Genomic DNA, 15,862 nt, shown 5'->3' on the forward strand with positions numbered 1-15,862 from the left:
GTATTCATTTTGCTTGTAGGTTTACCTTACTCCTGCGCACACACACACCCCCAGCAGAAAAGGGGCAGGGTTGGTGCTTTTTTGTGATTTAAAGTTGTTCTATACCCTAAACTGTATGCAATGTATCTGAAAAAGGGTCAGTATTCTAGAAATGTGTAATACCTGTGTGCACTATTATACAATAACTTTTATTTATTTTTACATCCTGGACTTCCCACTGTTTTTTGGGGCAGCGCTGGCAACTTGCAATTGCAATTTTTTCTGCCATCAATGGGAGGAAAACAGTTGGCATATCAGGAGACGACAAATTTTCTTAAATAAATGTATTTGCAAAAATATTTACCCTGATAAGCCCTCCAAGTTTCACCCTTTCACAACCATGGGTCATTGATGCCTCAATGCCTGGGTCACTTTTAGACTTCTGCTTAAGGGATCATTATGATCCCATAAGGTGAAGTCCCTATCTCAACCTCCTCATCTCTCTTCCTGCCCCTGTGACAAGCTTGAGATTGTGGCAGTGCCCTTTCCCCGCTGGCTTTAACAGTGCAGCGGTGGGAGGAGGTTAAGTATTATGTTAGTTGAAATGGGAGTATTCCTTTAAAGGGAACCTGTCACCCCCTGTGCCGGGGCAGAGCCCGGCCAACCCCTAGCTAGAGACCCTTATACTTACGTCGTGCACGAAGTCCTGCTCCTGGAGCAGCTCCCGCCGTTGAGATATTACTGTTGGAAGCCCGGAACGCGCGCATCAGAGATGAGTCCGATGCTCATAGAGAATGAATGGAGTTGTCATTCTCTATAAGCGTCGGACTAATCTCTGATGCACGCGTTACGGGCTTCCGACGGTGATATCTCGGCAGCAGGAGCGGGACTTTGTGCACGGCGTAAGTATAACTCTAGCTGGGGGTCGGCCGGGCTCTGCCCCGGCACGGGGGGTGACAGGTTCCCTTTAACCTGTTTAGAGATACTATGAGGGCACCAGGCACAGCCCAAAGCACATTGCAGATTGCATAGACATGTAAGAACACTGTATTTGTGGTGATACATGAGCTAGTCAAGGCCTACATAGCTCTAATAAATATAGAGCTCTAAGCCTATGTTGTGCCATGCTTTTATTTGTAACCAATATTATTACATGTCACTGTGAATGAAGAAGATTGTTCAATCTACAGGGCCATTTTATGGTTAAAAATAGTGGCGGGGTTCTGTACAAATTAAATAATAAAGCTATTAAAAATGTATACAAATACGCATATAAAACATCAGTGCATTATAAAAGACATGATGAAAATAATAAACATTCACATCATGGAACCTTGTCTTTAATATGAGATGGGAACAATGTTACTGCTGGAAAGGAAGCAGTCATGTCTTAGTGGGCAGCTCCTGCATGTATGCTGGGGTAAAGTCAGTAACAGATGCAAAGTCTATAGGATAGAAAGTTCTGCTGTTTAGATGACCAAAGTTCATATGACTGTGTGAGTCCATCTCAGCCTGCAGTGGTAAAAACTCTGCAATATTTCTTTCTGAGTGAAATTCGTAGATTGGTACAGCGCTGGCATGAAGCTTTGCCTGTTATGTTAAGGAAACAAACAAATAATGTTAAACAGACATTAACTAGGTATGGACCAACTGTAAGTCTAACACCGTTAAAGAATTGGATACTTTTTTTTTTTTTACAGAAAAGGAAAATGGTGGGAAACCTGTGCTCACGCAAAACTTGCTGTGATATTGGTTATGATCAGACCGTGTATGCAGACAGCAAATCACAATACATGAGTAATATTACTAATATGGTACCATATTTTGTGGTTCATATAATATGCACTCACAATATAACAGGAAAAGGTAGCTAATGGAAACTGAGGCTTTATAGGTAATAAAGATGTTTTAGGGAATATTTTTGGTGGGTAATGGTAAAAATGGCATAAGCATGGTGTAGCTCTGATACCCCTATAGAACACCACTTCTGGTCTCTAGAGTGATCAGCTAATTCACAGAGGGGTTGCTTTCTCAATGAGCGTCTTGAAATCTGCTTAGTGCTTTTGTTCCTTTTTAGTCTGATGCAGTGATAATTGTTCTGTACTTTCAGGCAACGCCATAGCTTACAGAATAGTTCCTGCCCAATTGCTGACTCTCAGAAAGTACTCCACTCTGTATTATTGCTTCGTGTAGGACTTGTCCCTGCCTCTGACAGGTCTGCATTCAAATTAGAAGATGCTTCACAGGAGAATCATCATGTCATACATTATATATGAGAAGTCTACTGAATCCACAATGTACGTACTAGAAGAAATACATCACATATTCCTAAAAGTGGAAAAAGTTACAACATACACCACCAAAATCACACAGTGACACTTTTTGTAAGTGATCAAGATACATATAGAATCCTGCAAACTAAAATCAGGATCAACATTTACCGGAGATGAATTTTTTGTTTCACGGAGGCAAGCGGTCTGCAGCTCGGATTTGAGAGCAGCAATGTGCTTTTTATGGAACACCATCTCCTTTTCCAGGGCAGCGGCTTTGGTGTATGCGATCTGATAGATGTCCAAGAAGTTCTTAATCATGCTCTGTAACAAACATAAAACATCAAATTGCTATGTACATGTGTAAACTTCTATGTACAATGTTTGTTTGACCCTTGGGTTAGCTTTTCCCTTGGAAATACAAAATACATCAAATTTACATGAATACAGTATTCTATGCATGCATCCTGGGTTTTGATAGGACAGAGAAGCAAGTGTTCCCTGCAAACAAGAAACATGAAATGTTGGTCTTCAAACATAACAACAACACAATCCAATCCAATGTGATGTCAGCAGAATCTAGTCAAAATCAAATAATTTCAGCTTAAAAGGAGTACTCAAACCAAACTACCCAACGGCACCAAGCCAAACTACCAAAACACCACCAAAGCCCCAGCATGTGACTGATTACCTTTAAGAGTTTACTCAGAACCACACTAATGTTTGGTGAATAAGACTGAACAGATTTTTTATTTGCTACAATCTATTCCATATAGAGCAGCACTGAGGTATCATATCCATGTGTCTGGTAAGTTCACTAACCCACAATACATTCTGAGTCTTTAATTGGTGCTGGACTAGTTATCTACATGTGTTGGTGACAGGTTTTTATTTGCAAAGACAAGATTGGAGTGCTAGGATTTTTGCTAATTTTTCTAATCATTTCATAGCTACATATGGGACATTCATGTGGTGTCCTACCACGGGTGTTACTGCTATATACACCCTTGTAAAAGTCTGTACTTATTGTACTTGTGTGGTGATGAAAGTAGTACTAAAGTTTCACCACTAGATGTCACTCTATTAGCTATGTGTATTTGGGAGCTGCACAGCTGAAGTATATTAAGGGTTATTGTTTCTTTATGTGTCACACGAATCTGCAGACCAATAGGAATCTGTTCTTCTCTCTCTTTACTTCTTCTGTTGCACTCTTCACCCACTGACAGCGCACTTTGGTTACGCTAGGGAAGGAAGTCACATGGGTGGAGGAAGTGTAAAGGATATTCATGTTGGACATTGTGGAGGAAGGACGCAAGCTAGATAGCTCCCCACAGTGGTCTATCTGGGCCCTGGCCCTCTGCCAGGTCCCCTATCAAGTAAGCCTTAGCTAGAACCTCGTATGGGTAGGAAGCAAGACAGTACACAGCTAACAGTATTCCTACTAGTAATGCTACACAGCACTATGCACTGTTAACCCCTAGACGACCTAGGGCGTACAGGTATGCCCTGGAAGTCTTTCCCCAGACAACCGTGGGCGTACAGGCAGGCTCAATGGGCAGATCGCCTATCACACTGATCAATGCTATGCCTATGGCATAGCAATAATCAGTAAATGAAATCAAACAAATGAATGTACAAGTCCCCCAAAGGGACTTAAAATGTGTAAAAAAAAAAAAAGTAAAAAAAATTATTACACTACCCCAAAGCCCCCTCCCCCAATAAAAGTTCAAACCAACTCCCTTTCCCATTATATAAATAAAACATATAAAAATAAACATATAATTTACCGTAGCTTGCATAATTGTCCGATCTATTAAAAAGTAACAAGCGTCATCACTAACAGCAAACAGCGTAAACGAAAAGAGCAGAAAAAGTGTGCGGATTACCAATTTTTGTTACATTATATGTAAAAAAAAAAAAAGTTAATAAAAAGTGATCAAAACGTCCGATCTTCACAAATAATTCACTAATAATTAACTGCAAAAAAAAAGGATTTCATAAAAAAAAAAATATAACATTAGAGAATCTGTGTAAACCTGCATATGGTTGTGTTCTGACTGACCTATAGAATAATGGTATCATGTCACTTTTACCGTATAGTGCATTACGTAGACACGGGAACCCCCCAAACGCTACCATATTGCATTCTTTTTTACGATCTTCATAAATAATAATTTTGGGGTTCCATGATACATGTTATGGTAGAATGAAAGACGCCATTACAAAGTACAACTACTCCTGTAAAAAACAAGCCCCCACATGGCCCTGTAGATAGAAAACTAAAGAAGGAAAAAACGAAAACGAAGAAATTAAAATTTGTCCACTGTCCACTGGGTCATTTTGGGATAGCGCAAAGTTGCAAGAGCCTAGGATCTCTATCTTGCAGCGTGGTTGTCAGCAGGGAACCCTCAGCATTCTGCTCATCCCAGATAACAAGGTCTGGGGCCTGTGTCACCCTCTAGGAAGGTTCAGCCGAGTCAAGTGGGCATAAGGAGGTGTGAAGACTAATCAAAGGTCAATACATGGCCACAGGTGTTCTTTTCTTCTTCTGAACAGTATTTTACCTCATCCTCCAACAACCCAGAAGCACAGTACAACTTGGGATAAGACTCTCACGACATCCTCCTCTCTGCTACTCTGCTTTTTTGTATCACTCAGCACAACTGAATCCTACACTGCATTCCTACTACAGATTCGGTTGCTGTATTGTCAAGCATTTGTCTGGAACTATTGCCAGGTGTATTATCAAGTGCTTTATCAAGAAAAACCTCATAATCGTGTTGCCTCCAGAACGTATCTTCTTAGTAAAACAAGCTTATTTAAGTTAAAGAGACTTTGTGGTCTTTCGCTTTCTACCGACACAGTACACCATCTAACCTTGGGACACTTCCCTTTTCTGTGGGTGGCGGTTCCGATAGTCTGGGAGGGTCACTACACCACTCTGGCCATCCGTGATCACACTAACCCAGGGAACCCCGGTAGCAGCCCGGCAGGACACTGTCCAGAGGTAAAAAAGGTACAACCGGCCTTGTAAAATAAAAGCAGGTGTGTCATCACACCTGTGTGCCTACTCGGCACTGGCGTCACAAAGTAACACCCCAAGGTCCGGTTGTATCTCGGCCAGCCACCTCCGGCGTGGAGTCGCACTTCACCATCTGGCAAGTGACCGTCCGCTCCTCCAATATAATACCACCCCAGGGGTACACCACATTCACCTTGGTCCTACCACGGAAACCTATTTAGTAGTGCTTACATACTTCGGTTTTCCCACAACAGTCCATTCAAGTCATTAACAGTTTAAAGTGATACCCTCTTTCTGGATGAGGACTTCTTTACACAGCTGTAAAGCTTAAGCTCTGCAGTTTTCCGACGTTACTTTATAATAGATTTCTTAGTGCTTGGTCCAGTGAAAAATGCTTTTTATCATTGGTGGATTATGCCACCTGGGCGGGGCTTCATGGCTGCAGTGCCATTTGGCCCTGGTCACATCAGCGTCGTAGACCCACCCTCCAAGATGCCATCCGCATCTAGGCCCCGCCCCTTTGAAGGCCACTGGAATGGGCCGACCTAAAGGGGGTGGGGCTTAGACCTATAGGCTGGCCCATTCCAATGGCCGCCGAGGGGGTGGGGCCTATATGATAATGACGTCATGGAAGGGCGGGGCCTACGACACAGATAAGTGGCGCTGCTGTCGTGAAGCCCCGCCCAGGTGGTACAATCCACCAACAATAAAAAGCATTTTTTACTGGAGCAAGCACCAAGAAATCTATTACAAAGTAAGGTATGAAAACCAGGGCTGTGGAGTCGGTAAGCCGCAGCTCAGACTCAGACTCCTGCTCCTTCATAAATGGCCAGTCATATCCTAGGGGAGTTATTTATCACACTGGCTCAGCAGCTTCTCCTTAATATCCTTCATGATCCTGGGGTGACTTCTGAGGGAATAATGAAAGATATAAAGCAGCTTCTCCTGTGTGTGCAGTGGATGCAGCCAGTCTCCAGCCTCCATGTCCTGAACTACTCTCAGCTAGACTAGAAGGAGCAGGTGGTCTTTCCCTGCTGACAATCTTCCTAGTTTCTAACTAAATATTCACCATACACACAGAAATACTGCTAACAATGCCAGATCCCTGAAATATAGATGTCAGCCATAGTGATATAGAGGGGTCACTGTGGGTGTGGGGGCACGCCATAGCACACACACACACACACACAGCCTGCTGTAGCCATAGCATACACACATACAGCCTGCTGCAGCCATAGCACACACACACACACAGACAGCTGCAGCCATAGCACACACACACAGCTGCAGCCATAGCACGCTGAAGAAAAACACCACACTGAGGACAGAGGTTACTGCTACACTACTTATGTCTCCTCCTCCTCTATATTACACAGGATATCTCCATATTACACTGCTGCTCAAATACAGTCATCCAGCATCCAGGAAGAGAACAGCACAGATCTCCCCCACACAATGGACTCTTCCAGCTCAGAAACAAACTGCCAAATAATGACCGACACCTTTTCCTCGACCCCCCCTTATCTAATAGGGCCAGTGTCCTATTAGAATGTTGCTCATAATATATATTGATGAGCAAAAAACTTATAAAATTCATATCAAAACTAAATTTTAAATTGTTCTAAGATTTTTTTTTTAAAGCTGCAGTCGGAGTGGTACAATTTTTCCAACTCTGACTCTGATGAAAAATGCAGAATTTAGGCTTTATAGCTAGCTGTAAAGCCTAAATTCATCCAGAAAGGGGGTCACTTTAAAATAGCATATTGGTTTTACAATTATCTATAACTTATTACAGAGAAACATCACTGGATTTCCCCTTCTTTTCAAAGAGAATAAGGCATCAGGCAGATTTCCCCAAAATATGTGACATCAAATGCTGTTGAATGTCAGATGTACAGTGGTGCCTTGGATTACGAGCATAATTTGTTCCAGGACCATGCTTTTAATCCAAACCCACTCTTGAATCAAAGCAAAATTTCCCATAAGAAATCATTGATATGTAGACAATTGGTTTTAAATCCAAAAAATAATTTTTTATTCTGAACATGTGAAACAAATGAAACAAACATTTAGAAACAGCTGAATATGTGATATTATAAGTTACTGTACAGTATAGCAGTCAGCATGTGGAGTATAATGTATAGTAAGTGCATAAACCCGAAAAAGCAGCAGCAGTTCTTAGATACAGGAAGGAGCTGCAGATCCCCATAATGCAGTAGTGTAGTACAAGAAGATAGATAGGTTAGAATAGAGAAGCAGGGCTGCGGTCAGAGGTCTATGTGGTCACATGACAGCAATGGGGAGGGGTGTGTTCAGCATGGACCAATCAGGACTGACAGAGAATGCAGGGAGCATGAAGGAATGAGCAGGGCAGATGTGGGCACATACAGGTCCTTCTCAAAAAATTAGCATATAGTGCTAAAGTTCATTATTTTCCATAATATAATGATAAAAATTTCATATACTTTCATATAAAACTTTCATATATTTTAGAATCATTGCACACCAACTGAAATATTTCAGGTCTTTTATTGTTTTAATCCTGATGATTTTGACATACAGCTCATGAAAACCCAAAAATCCTATCTCAAAAAATTAGCATATCATGAAAAGGTTCCCTAAACGAGCTATTAACCTAATCATCTGAATCAACTAATTAACTCTAAACACCTGCAAAAGATACCTGAGGCTTTTAAAAACTACCAGCCTGGTTCATTACTCCAAACAGCCATCATGGGTAAGACTGCCGACCTGACTGCTGTCCAATAGGCCATCATTGACACCCTCAAGCAAGAGGGTAAGACCCAGAAAGAAATTTCTGAACAAATAGGCTGTTCCCAGAGTGCTGTATCAAGGCACCTCAATGGGAAGTCTGTGGGAAGGAAAAAATGTGGCAGAAAACGCTGCACAACGAGAAGAGGTGACCGGACCCTGAGGAAGATTGTGGAGAAGGACCGATTCCAGACCTTGATGGACCTGCGGAAGCAGTGGACTGAGTCTGGAGTAGAAACATCCAGAGCCACTGTGCACAGGCGTGTGCAGGAAATGGGCTACAGGTGCCGCATTCCCCAGGTCAAGCCACTTTTGAACCAGAAACAGCGGCAGAAGTGCCTGACCTGGGCTACAGAGAAGCAGCACTGGACTGTTGCTCAGTGGTCCCAAATACTTTTTTCTGATGGAAGCAAATTTTGCATGTCATTCGGAAATCAAGGTGCCAGAGTCTGGAGGAAGACTGGGGAGAAGGAAATGCCAAAATGCCTGAAGTCCAGTGTCAAGTACTCACAGTCAGTGATGGTCTGGGGTGCCATGTCAGCTGCAGGTGTTGGTCCACTGTGTTTTATCAAGGGCAGGGTCAATGCAGCTAGCTATCAGGAGATTTTGGAGCACTTCATGCTTCCATCGGCTGAAAAACTTTATGGAGATAAAGATTTCATTTTTCAGCATGACCTGGCACCTGCTCACAGTGCCAAAACCACTGGTAAATGGTTTACTGACCATAGTGTTAGTGTGCTCAATTGGCCTGCCAACTCTCCTGACCTGAACCCCATAGAGAATCTGTGGCATATTGTGAAGAGAAAGTTGAGAGACGCAAGACCCAACACTCTGGATGAGCTTAAGGCGGCTATCAAAGCATCCTGGGCCTCCATTACAGCTGAGCAGTGCCACAGGCTGATTGCCTCCATGCCACGCCGCATTGAAGCAGTCATTTCTGCAAAAGGATTCCCGACCAAGTATTGAGTGCATAACTGAACATAATTATTTGAAGGTTGACTTTTTTTTTTTTTTTTATTAAAAACACTTCTTTTATTGGTCGGATGAAATATGCAAATTTTTTGAGATAGGATTTTTGAGTTTTCATGAGCTGTATGCCAAAATCATCAGTATTAAAACAATAAAAGACCTGAAATATTTCAGTTGGTGTGCAATGATTCTAAACTATATGCAAGTTTAATTTTTATCATTACATTATGGAAAATAATGAACTTTAGCACTATATGCTAATTTTTTGAGAAGGACCTGTACATGCAGCACTCTCTGTCCGGGAAGAAAGTAGTAACAGCTATGGAGAGATTACCTCAACAGTCCTGTCCCCTAATGCAAGCACCAGCCTGAAGTTGATCTGCTACGATTTGGAAGGTGAGGGAGACTTCCTGGGTCAGAGTACAGTGCTGTAGACCACACTATGCAGATCATGCCCCTCCCCTACTCTCGCTCCCACCCAGTACAGGCAGCTCTTAAACCAAAGCAATGCTCTTAACCCCTTAACGACATAGGGCGTATATTTACACCCTGATGCCGTTAGGGACGTTCAGAGCGGGGCCACGCGGCGACCTCGCTCTGAACCGCGGCGGTCCCGGGTGCCGCTTGTAGCCCGGGACCGCAGGTATTAGCAATACAGTAATCAGATGCAGCTGTCAAAGTTGACAGCTGCATCCAATTACCGGACGCAGCGTCATCCCTGGTGTCTAGTGGGGAGATCGCTCCTCTGGGATGTTATCCCGGAGGAGCGATCTCCGTAACTGAAGCCGGTCGGGGACTGCTCCAAGATGGCAGCAGCCGGATCTGCTGCAGAGATCTCTATGAGAGATCAGAGCACTTATACTAGAAGTCCCCCAGGGGGGCTTCTAGTACAAGTGTAAAAGTAAAAAAAAAAAAAGTGTTGGTAATAGTAAAAAGCCCCCTCCCCTAATAAAAAAAAAGGCTGAATCACCCCCCTTTTCCCAGGTTATTAATAAAAGTAAATAAATAAACATGTTTGGTATCGCCGCGTGCGTAATCGCCTGAACAATTAATCACATTCCTGATCTCGCACGGTAAACGGTGCCAGCGCAAAAAAATCCCAAAGTGCAAAATTGCGCATTTTTGGTCGCATCAAATCCAGAAAAATTGTAATAAAAAGCGATCAAAAAGTCGTATATGCGCAATCAAGGTACCGATAGAAAGAACGCATCATGGCGAAAAAATGACACCTCACACAGCCCCATAGACCAAAGGATAAAAGCGCTATAAGCCTGGGAATGGAGCGATTTTAAGTGACGTATATTTGTTGACAATGGTTTACATTTTTTACAGGCCATCACATACAATACAAGTCATACATGTTATATATCGTTTTAATCGTTACGACTTTAGGAACATGCATAACAAGTCAGTTTTACCCCAGGGCGAATGGCGTAAAAATAAACACATTTCCCCCAAATAAACAAAATGCGGGTTTTTTTTTTCAATTTCACCACACTTTGATTTTTTTCTGGTTTCGCAGTGTACTTTATGCAAAAATTCAGCCTGTGATTGCAAAGTACAATTAGTGACGCAAAAAATAAGGGCTCATGCGGGTTTCTAGGTGGAAAAATGCAAGTGCTATGGCCTTTTAAGCACAAGGAGGAAAATACGAAAACGCAAAAATCAAAATTGGCTCTGTCCTTAAGGGGTTAAATCAAGTCACAATCCTAATCCAAGTTACTCTTAAACGAAGGTACCACTGTACCTAATATCTGCTTTTAAAGTCTCAAGCCTGGTTAAACTGTCCCTCCAATTATGAGCAGATCTGTGTTGAAGTTAAGGGCCAGTGTTCTGAAACATTTCTCCAAATACTGTACCTTGTTTTCCCTTATAGCCACAGAGTTAAATATTAAATTCTACCTGCCTGCAGTCACTACAATAGAAAGTGTTTGAGCATACAGTTTGTTGACATATATGGTAACTGTGTAAACCTGAATGCACTGAGCTCTCCCTAGTGGTGGCTCCAGGCAGACTTAATTTTGTGTCTCCTTAAAGCAGCAGCCTGGGATCTTTATTATTTATAAGTAGCCTATGCCGCATTATATAAATGAAAAAGTAGAGGGTCTTGAATATGCCAGTTTAAGATGATGTGTTATGCCAGTGTTGTCGGCCAACTTGATTCCCTTTTCTATTTTTATATGGTTTTCCTAATGCAGCCTACATTTCCCATGATGCCTCTGGGTTTGCAGACACAGAAAGGGTCTCATCATTACACTTATCCTAGGTGTAATAAGCAACATAGAACTTGTCCCCTAAATCGCACTATAGATTCTCATATAAGATACAGTTCTCACACCATAGTCTCAGATGAGATAGATTTAGGCCATCTTCTTTACTCTTTCACACACTGGAGAACAGTCAAGCTTCATCACACAGGACACAATACAGAATATCTACTACGTCAAAGACAGGCTGTGTGATTAGGGGACGTTTATCTCTCTCCAGCTAAATCAGTGTCTGGACTTCCCTCTACTATATTACTGTTCTTCTGGTGGGACATTAAAGTATACTAACCTGTCCCACTCTCCCGTCCCTGCTGGTTCCCGGGCTGCCCGCTCTGCTCGCTGTCAGTATTTTGAGAACATCTAATTATGTGCCACTCCCACCAGAAATGGCCACTCAGCAAAAAGTCTATGCTGACCGCCATTTCCTATGAGAATGGGATGTCATTGGGTGTTATGAAAACACAGCAGTGCAGAGCGGGCTTTGCTAATAGAACATATGATCAGTCAAGACAAAGAGGGAGGAAGGGTGCGCTGCAGCGCAAGGTCACTTCAGCTTCCAAAAAAAAATGCAATTTGCAAATGGCCATCAGCTAAGACAAGACATTCAAATGAAGGTCACACAGTAAACACATATAAGGGTTACCTGGCAAACACTGAGGTCTGATCCTCCTGTGTAACTGTCCATTTTAAACATTTTGGGTGACAACTTAGGGAGCTGGAGAGTGAAGTCTCGCTGTGATGTTGCTGCCTGTGATAAAGAGGTCTGCTTTCTCATCTAAAAAGGGCAAAAGAAACAAAAAGCTACTGTAAATACAAAGTAATATAATACATTACTACAAAAAAAGGAAGATTCAATCTTGCTTTATGTTTTCTCTCTATACAACAATGAACAAAGATTGAATAATTGTCAGAATATGGGCTAATAATAAAATATAAGATTCTGCACCATGTTAGCCATTAAGATCCTTACAATTTAGGAAAGGAAAAGCAATGGAGACTGAAGGCTTGTGCACAGTCATATTACAGCCCCATATAACCTACAAGTTGCAGAGCCACAATCTCCATACAATGATAATATCAGCGTGATTGGAGGTTAGGCAGTTCCATACTAAGGAGCCACCATAAGGCCAACGCGCAGTGCATGTACGGATATTTTCTTGATTCTAGGGCAGAATGCCATGATCACCATTTGCATACTTTTGTTTACAAGCAGGCCATCATGAAATTATTGATCACTGAGCAGCCTATGTGAATATTTATTTGGTTAGATCACCACTTAAGGTGCTAATAAACCGCCCAATAATAAACTGTAAATGAGTGCTGATCTGCTAGATCTGTGCTAATTTTCTGAGCTATTACACAGGCGGACTATCGGGCAGCAAGGGATGCACAGATATTGTTAGTGTGTCTGTGCAGTCCTAGCCTTTAATGTAAGATAATAAAATATTAACTTACCTTATCATGTTCCCTTGTGTTCTCGGAGGTCTTCCCCGATGTCTGCAGCTCTGCATTCTGTTTGCGGCCACTTAACCAATCACTGGCGGAGACAGGCCACAGCCAGTGGCTGGCTGAACGGCCGGCAGTCTGTGCAGTGCAAAGACAAGAACAGAAGGCAAAGCTGCACCCCTGGGAACGTGGTGAGGCGAGTTAATATTTTATTATTTTATGCTACAAATCATCACACGTAGCAGTGTGTGTCCAACAATTTTAGGTCTGGACCTAAATAAATGATCAGCCTTAAGCTGGGTTCACACTACGTATATTTCAGTCAGTATTGTGGTCCTCATATTACAACCAAAACCAGGAGTGGATTAAAAACACAGAAAGGCTCTGTTCACACAATGTTGAAATTGAGTGGATGGCCGCCATATAACGGTAAATAACGGCCATTATTTCAATACAACAGCCATTGTTTTAAAATAACAGTAAATATTTGCCATTAAATGGCGGCCATCCACTCAATTTCAACATTGTGTGAACAGATCCTTTCTGTGTTTTTAATCCACTCCTGGTTTTGGTTGCAATATGAGGACCACAATACTGACTTAAATATACGTAGTGTGAACCCAGCCTTAGTGTGTGTTTACACAGACAGATTTATCTGACAGATTTTTGAAGCCAGTCTGTTCCTGGCTTTGGCTTCTAAGATCTGTCAGATAAATCTCTCTGTGTAAACACACCAAATGACTCTTTCATTGGCTGATCATTCTCTCTATTACACAAAGTAATAATCAACCGAATTGTCCTGATTGGGCCGATTATTACTCCACGTAATAGGGCCCTTAAAACCAGGAAATACATTTTCCTTTTAAGCAGTCTGTCTCCCAGAAACTATGCATGATACACAGTTTAACCCTTTAACGACCGTGGGTGGTTTTGTTGTTCACTGTGTGGTAAAATTGACATGTTACCTGTATTCCTCAGGTTGGCACAAATAAACATCATGGGTTTTTAAGGGGTTAAAATATATTTATACTTTTTTTTTGTTGTTGTTCATGAAGAACTTTATTTATGAACTAAATGTTTTACATCCATCATTTTGACAAGTTCTCTAAAAGTCTGTAGTTTTTAGTCAAAAGTTGTGGCTCATTACCTATACTTTACAGGAATGCCTACCTTCTGAAACACTGCTGCAGCGGATTTCATATAGTTTGACAGGCCTTCCTTTTCCCTGCAAAAATTAAGTGTTCTCATATTACATTAATGAATTATCAATAATATGACATCTAGGCAACAAGATGCTCTAGGGTATGGGTCTCCAAACTGCGGCCCTTCAGGTGTTGCGAAACTACAACTCCCATCATGCCTGGACAGCTAAAGCTTTGGATTTGGCTGTCCAGGCATGATGGGAAATGTAGTTTTACAACAGCTGGAGGGCCGCAGTTTGGAGACCCATGCTCTAGGGCTTATGACAAATCATATGGGCCAGAATGATTCCTGTAAGAATCAGGTTTAAAAATAGAATCAAGTGATATTGCTGGATAAACACTACGTAAAACAAGAAAGATTAAAGCAGCATTGTGCAGTAACAAGCAACATGTTCTTCCAGACATGCATTGTACTACTGTATAGTAGTATACCATCAATAACAGAATGCAACTAAAAATATAAACAGAAACCATTATACAGCCTTCTAGTAATGGAACAAAACACTTCAAATATGAAAGTCAATTCCCTGCAAATAAGTGACACAAAGCTGGACACATAAAGAAGACTGAGCACATAACTGAACACAATTCTTTAGTTTTGTGGTTCTAAATGTGTAATACTGAAAAACAAAAAAAAATATCTGATGGATACTTAACATATGCTAAGCACATTGGGCTCTGGATTGTTGTGTTTAATGTATTGGTTCAGACTCACCTAGCTGCTGTGCGCAGAGCATTTTCTGCACTAGATATGCTTTCTTCCAGGCAACGCTTGTCCTGCTCCATCTGGGCCAGCTGTCTGGTCTGCTGTCGTAAAGACTGGTCCTTTCTCCGCAGCTCGATTTTAGTCTCAGAAAGACTCTGCAAACAGGGGAAAGGAGGCAAAAGCATTGTTTGTTGTCAAGGATCCAGCATGACTTTAATACATGCCAAGCTACAGAAGAAAGACTGAAATGCAGTGACATTGCGTGAGATTTTTGGCAACTACACATAAAATAAAAGTTTTTTTTCTAATTTAAAGTTACTTATCCCCTATTCACAGGATAGAGAACATGAATGAGACCTCTGACCTCCATGCCTTTCAGGGATCTCTAGATCGGCACTTGGCTCTTTTGTTAGGAATGGAGCCGCAGGTCGGTGCTTGACAAGCAGCTCCATTTGTTCTCTATTGAGACGCTGGAAAGAGCCAAGTGCTGTCCATTCATGACAAAAAAAGGAGCTGGGCGCCAATCTAGAAATCCCCAGGGGCACGGAGGTCGGACCCTACACACACTCACACACACACACACACACACTTGTCCCCTATGCTGTGGATAGAGGACAAGTAACTTTAAATCAAAAAAAACATTTATGGATCATAGAGCATATTGTAATCAAATTATACTACCAATCCCCCTAAAATCACAACAAGACACACACCTTAACTGCTTCAGATAAGGTTTGATCTATCTCAGCTTCCTCCTGGGAGTGTAATTCTATTTTGTGGCTGAGCTCCAGTAACTGTTGAGACTGCTCATTCAAGAGAATCTGGGCTTCTTGTTCACGTAACAACGCGTTGTTTAACTCATCAAAGACTGTCCTGAATTTCTCATAGGGAACAATTTTCTGGGAGGGGGGGGGGAGGAAAATAATGCATAAAAAAGATACAACACTATGTTAATAAATTTATAAGTACATCAATAGAATGAGCGAGGAGAGGACCGCGCTGCCACTCTGTCAGTGAAAAAGACGTGCCCCATAGACATTATGAGGCTGTCTTGTCACGAGAGACAGAGGCAGGAGAGAAATGCCCCTGGTGCAGAAGGACTCCTGGAGAAGCCTAAAATACTACAGAACTGTTGTATTATGGGAAATGTAATTATTTCTTAAAACTGTAACGTCAGAGAGCAGAGCAGTCCTCTTTAGAGATATCTTCCAGTCTATTCTAATGTCACA

General features: G+C 41.9%; 1 protein-coding gene across 1 annotated transcript in view; it reads right to left on the reverse strand.

The window, feature by feature from the left end:
- Window positions 1-1,004: 1,004 nt before the first annotated feature.
- Window positions 1,005-15,862, reverse strand: part of CCDC171 (coiled-coil domain containing 171) — a 69,101-nt gene continuing 54,243 nt past the window's right edge. Inside the window, exons 20-25 of the mRNA XM_069962079.1 lie at window positions 15,347-15,532; window positions 14,643-14,788; window positions 13,896-13,950; window positions 11,923-12,054; window positions 2,421-2,573; window positions 1,005-1,569 (exon numbers count right to left, since the gene is read on the reverse strand). Coding sequence (XP_069818180.1) covers window positions 1,363-1,569; window positions 2,421-2,573; window positions 11,923-12,054; window positions 13,896-13,950; window positions 14,643-14,788; window positions 15,347-15,532 — 879 coding nt within the window. The 3' untranslated portion in view covers window positions 1,005-1,362. The remainder of the gene's footprint in view (window positions 1,570-2,420; window positions 2,574-11,922; window positions 12,055-13,895; window positions 13,951-14,642; window positions 14,789-15,346; window positions 15,533-15,862) is intronic.

The sequence above is a fragment of the Dendropsophus ebraccatus genome, chromosome 3, assembly GCF_027789765.1.
Source record: "Dendropsophus ebraccatus isolate aDenEbr1 chromosome 3, aDenEbr1.pat, whole genome shotgun sequence".
Lineage (NCBI taxonomy): Eukaryota > Metazoa > Chordata > Amphibia > Anura > Hylidae > Dendropsophus > Dendropsophus ebraccatus.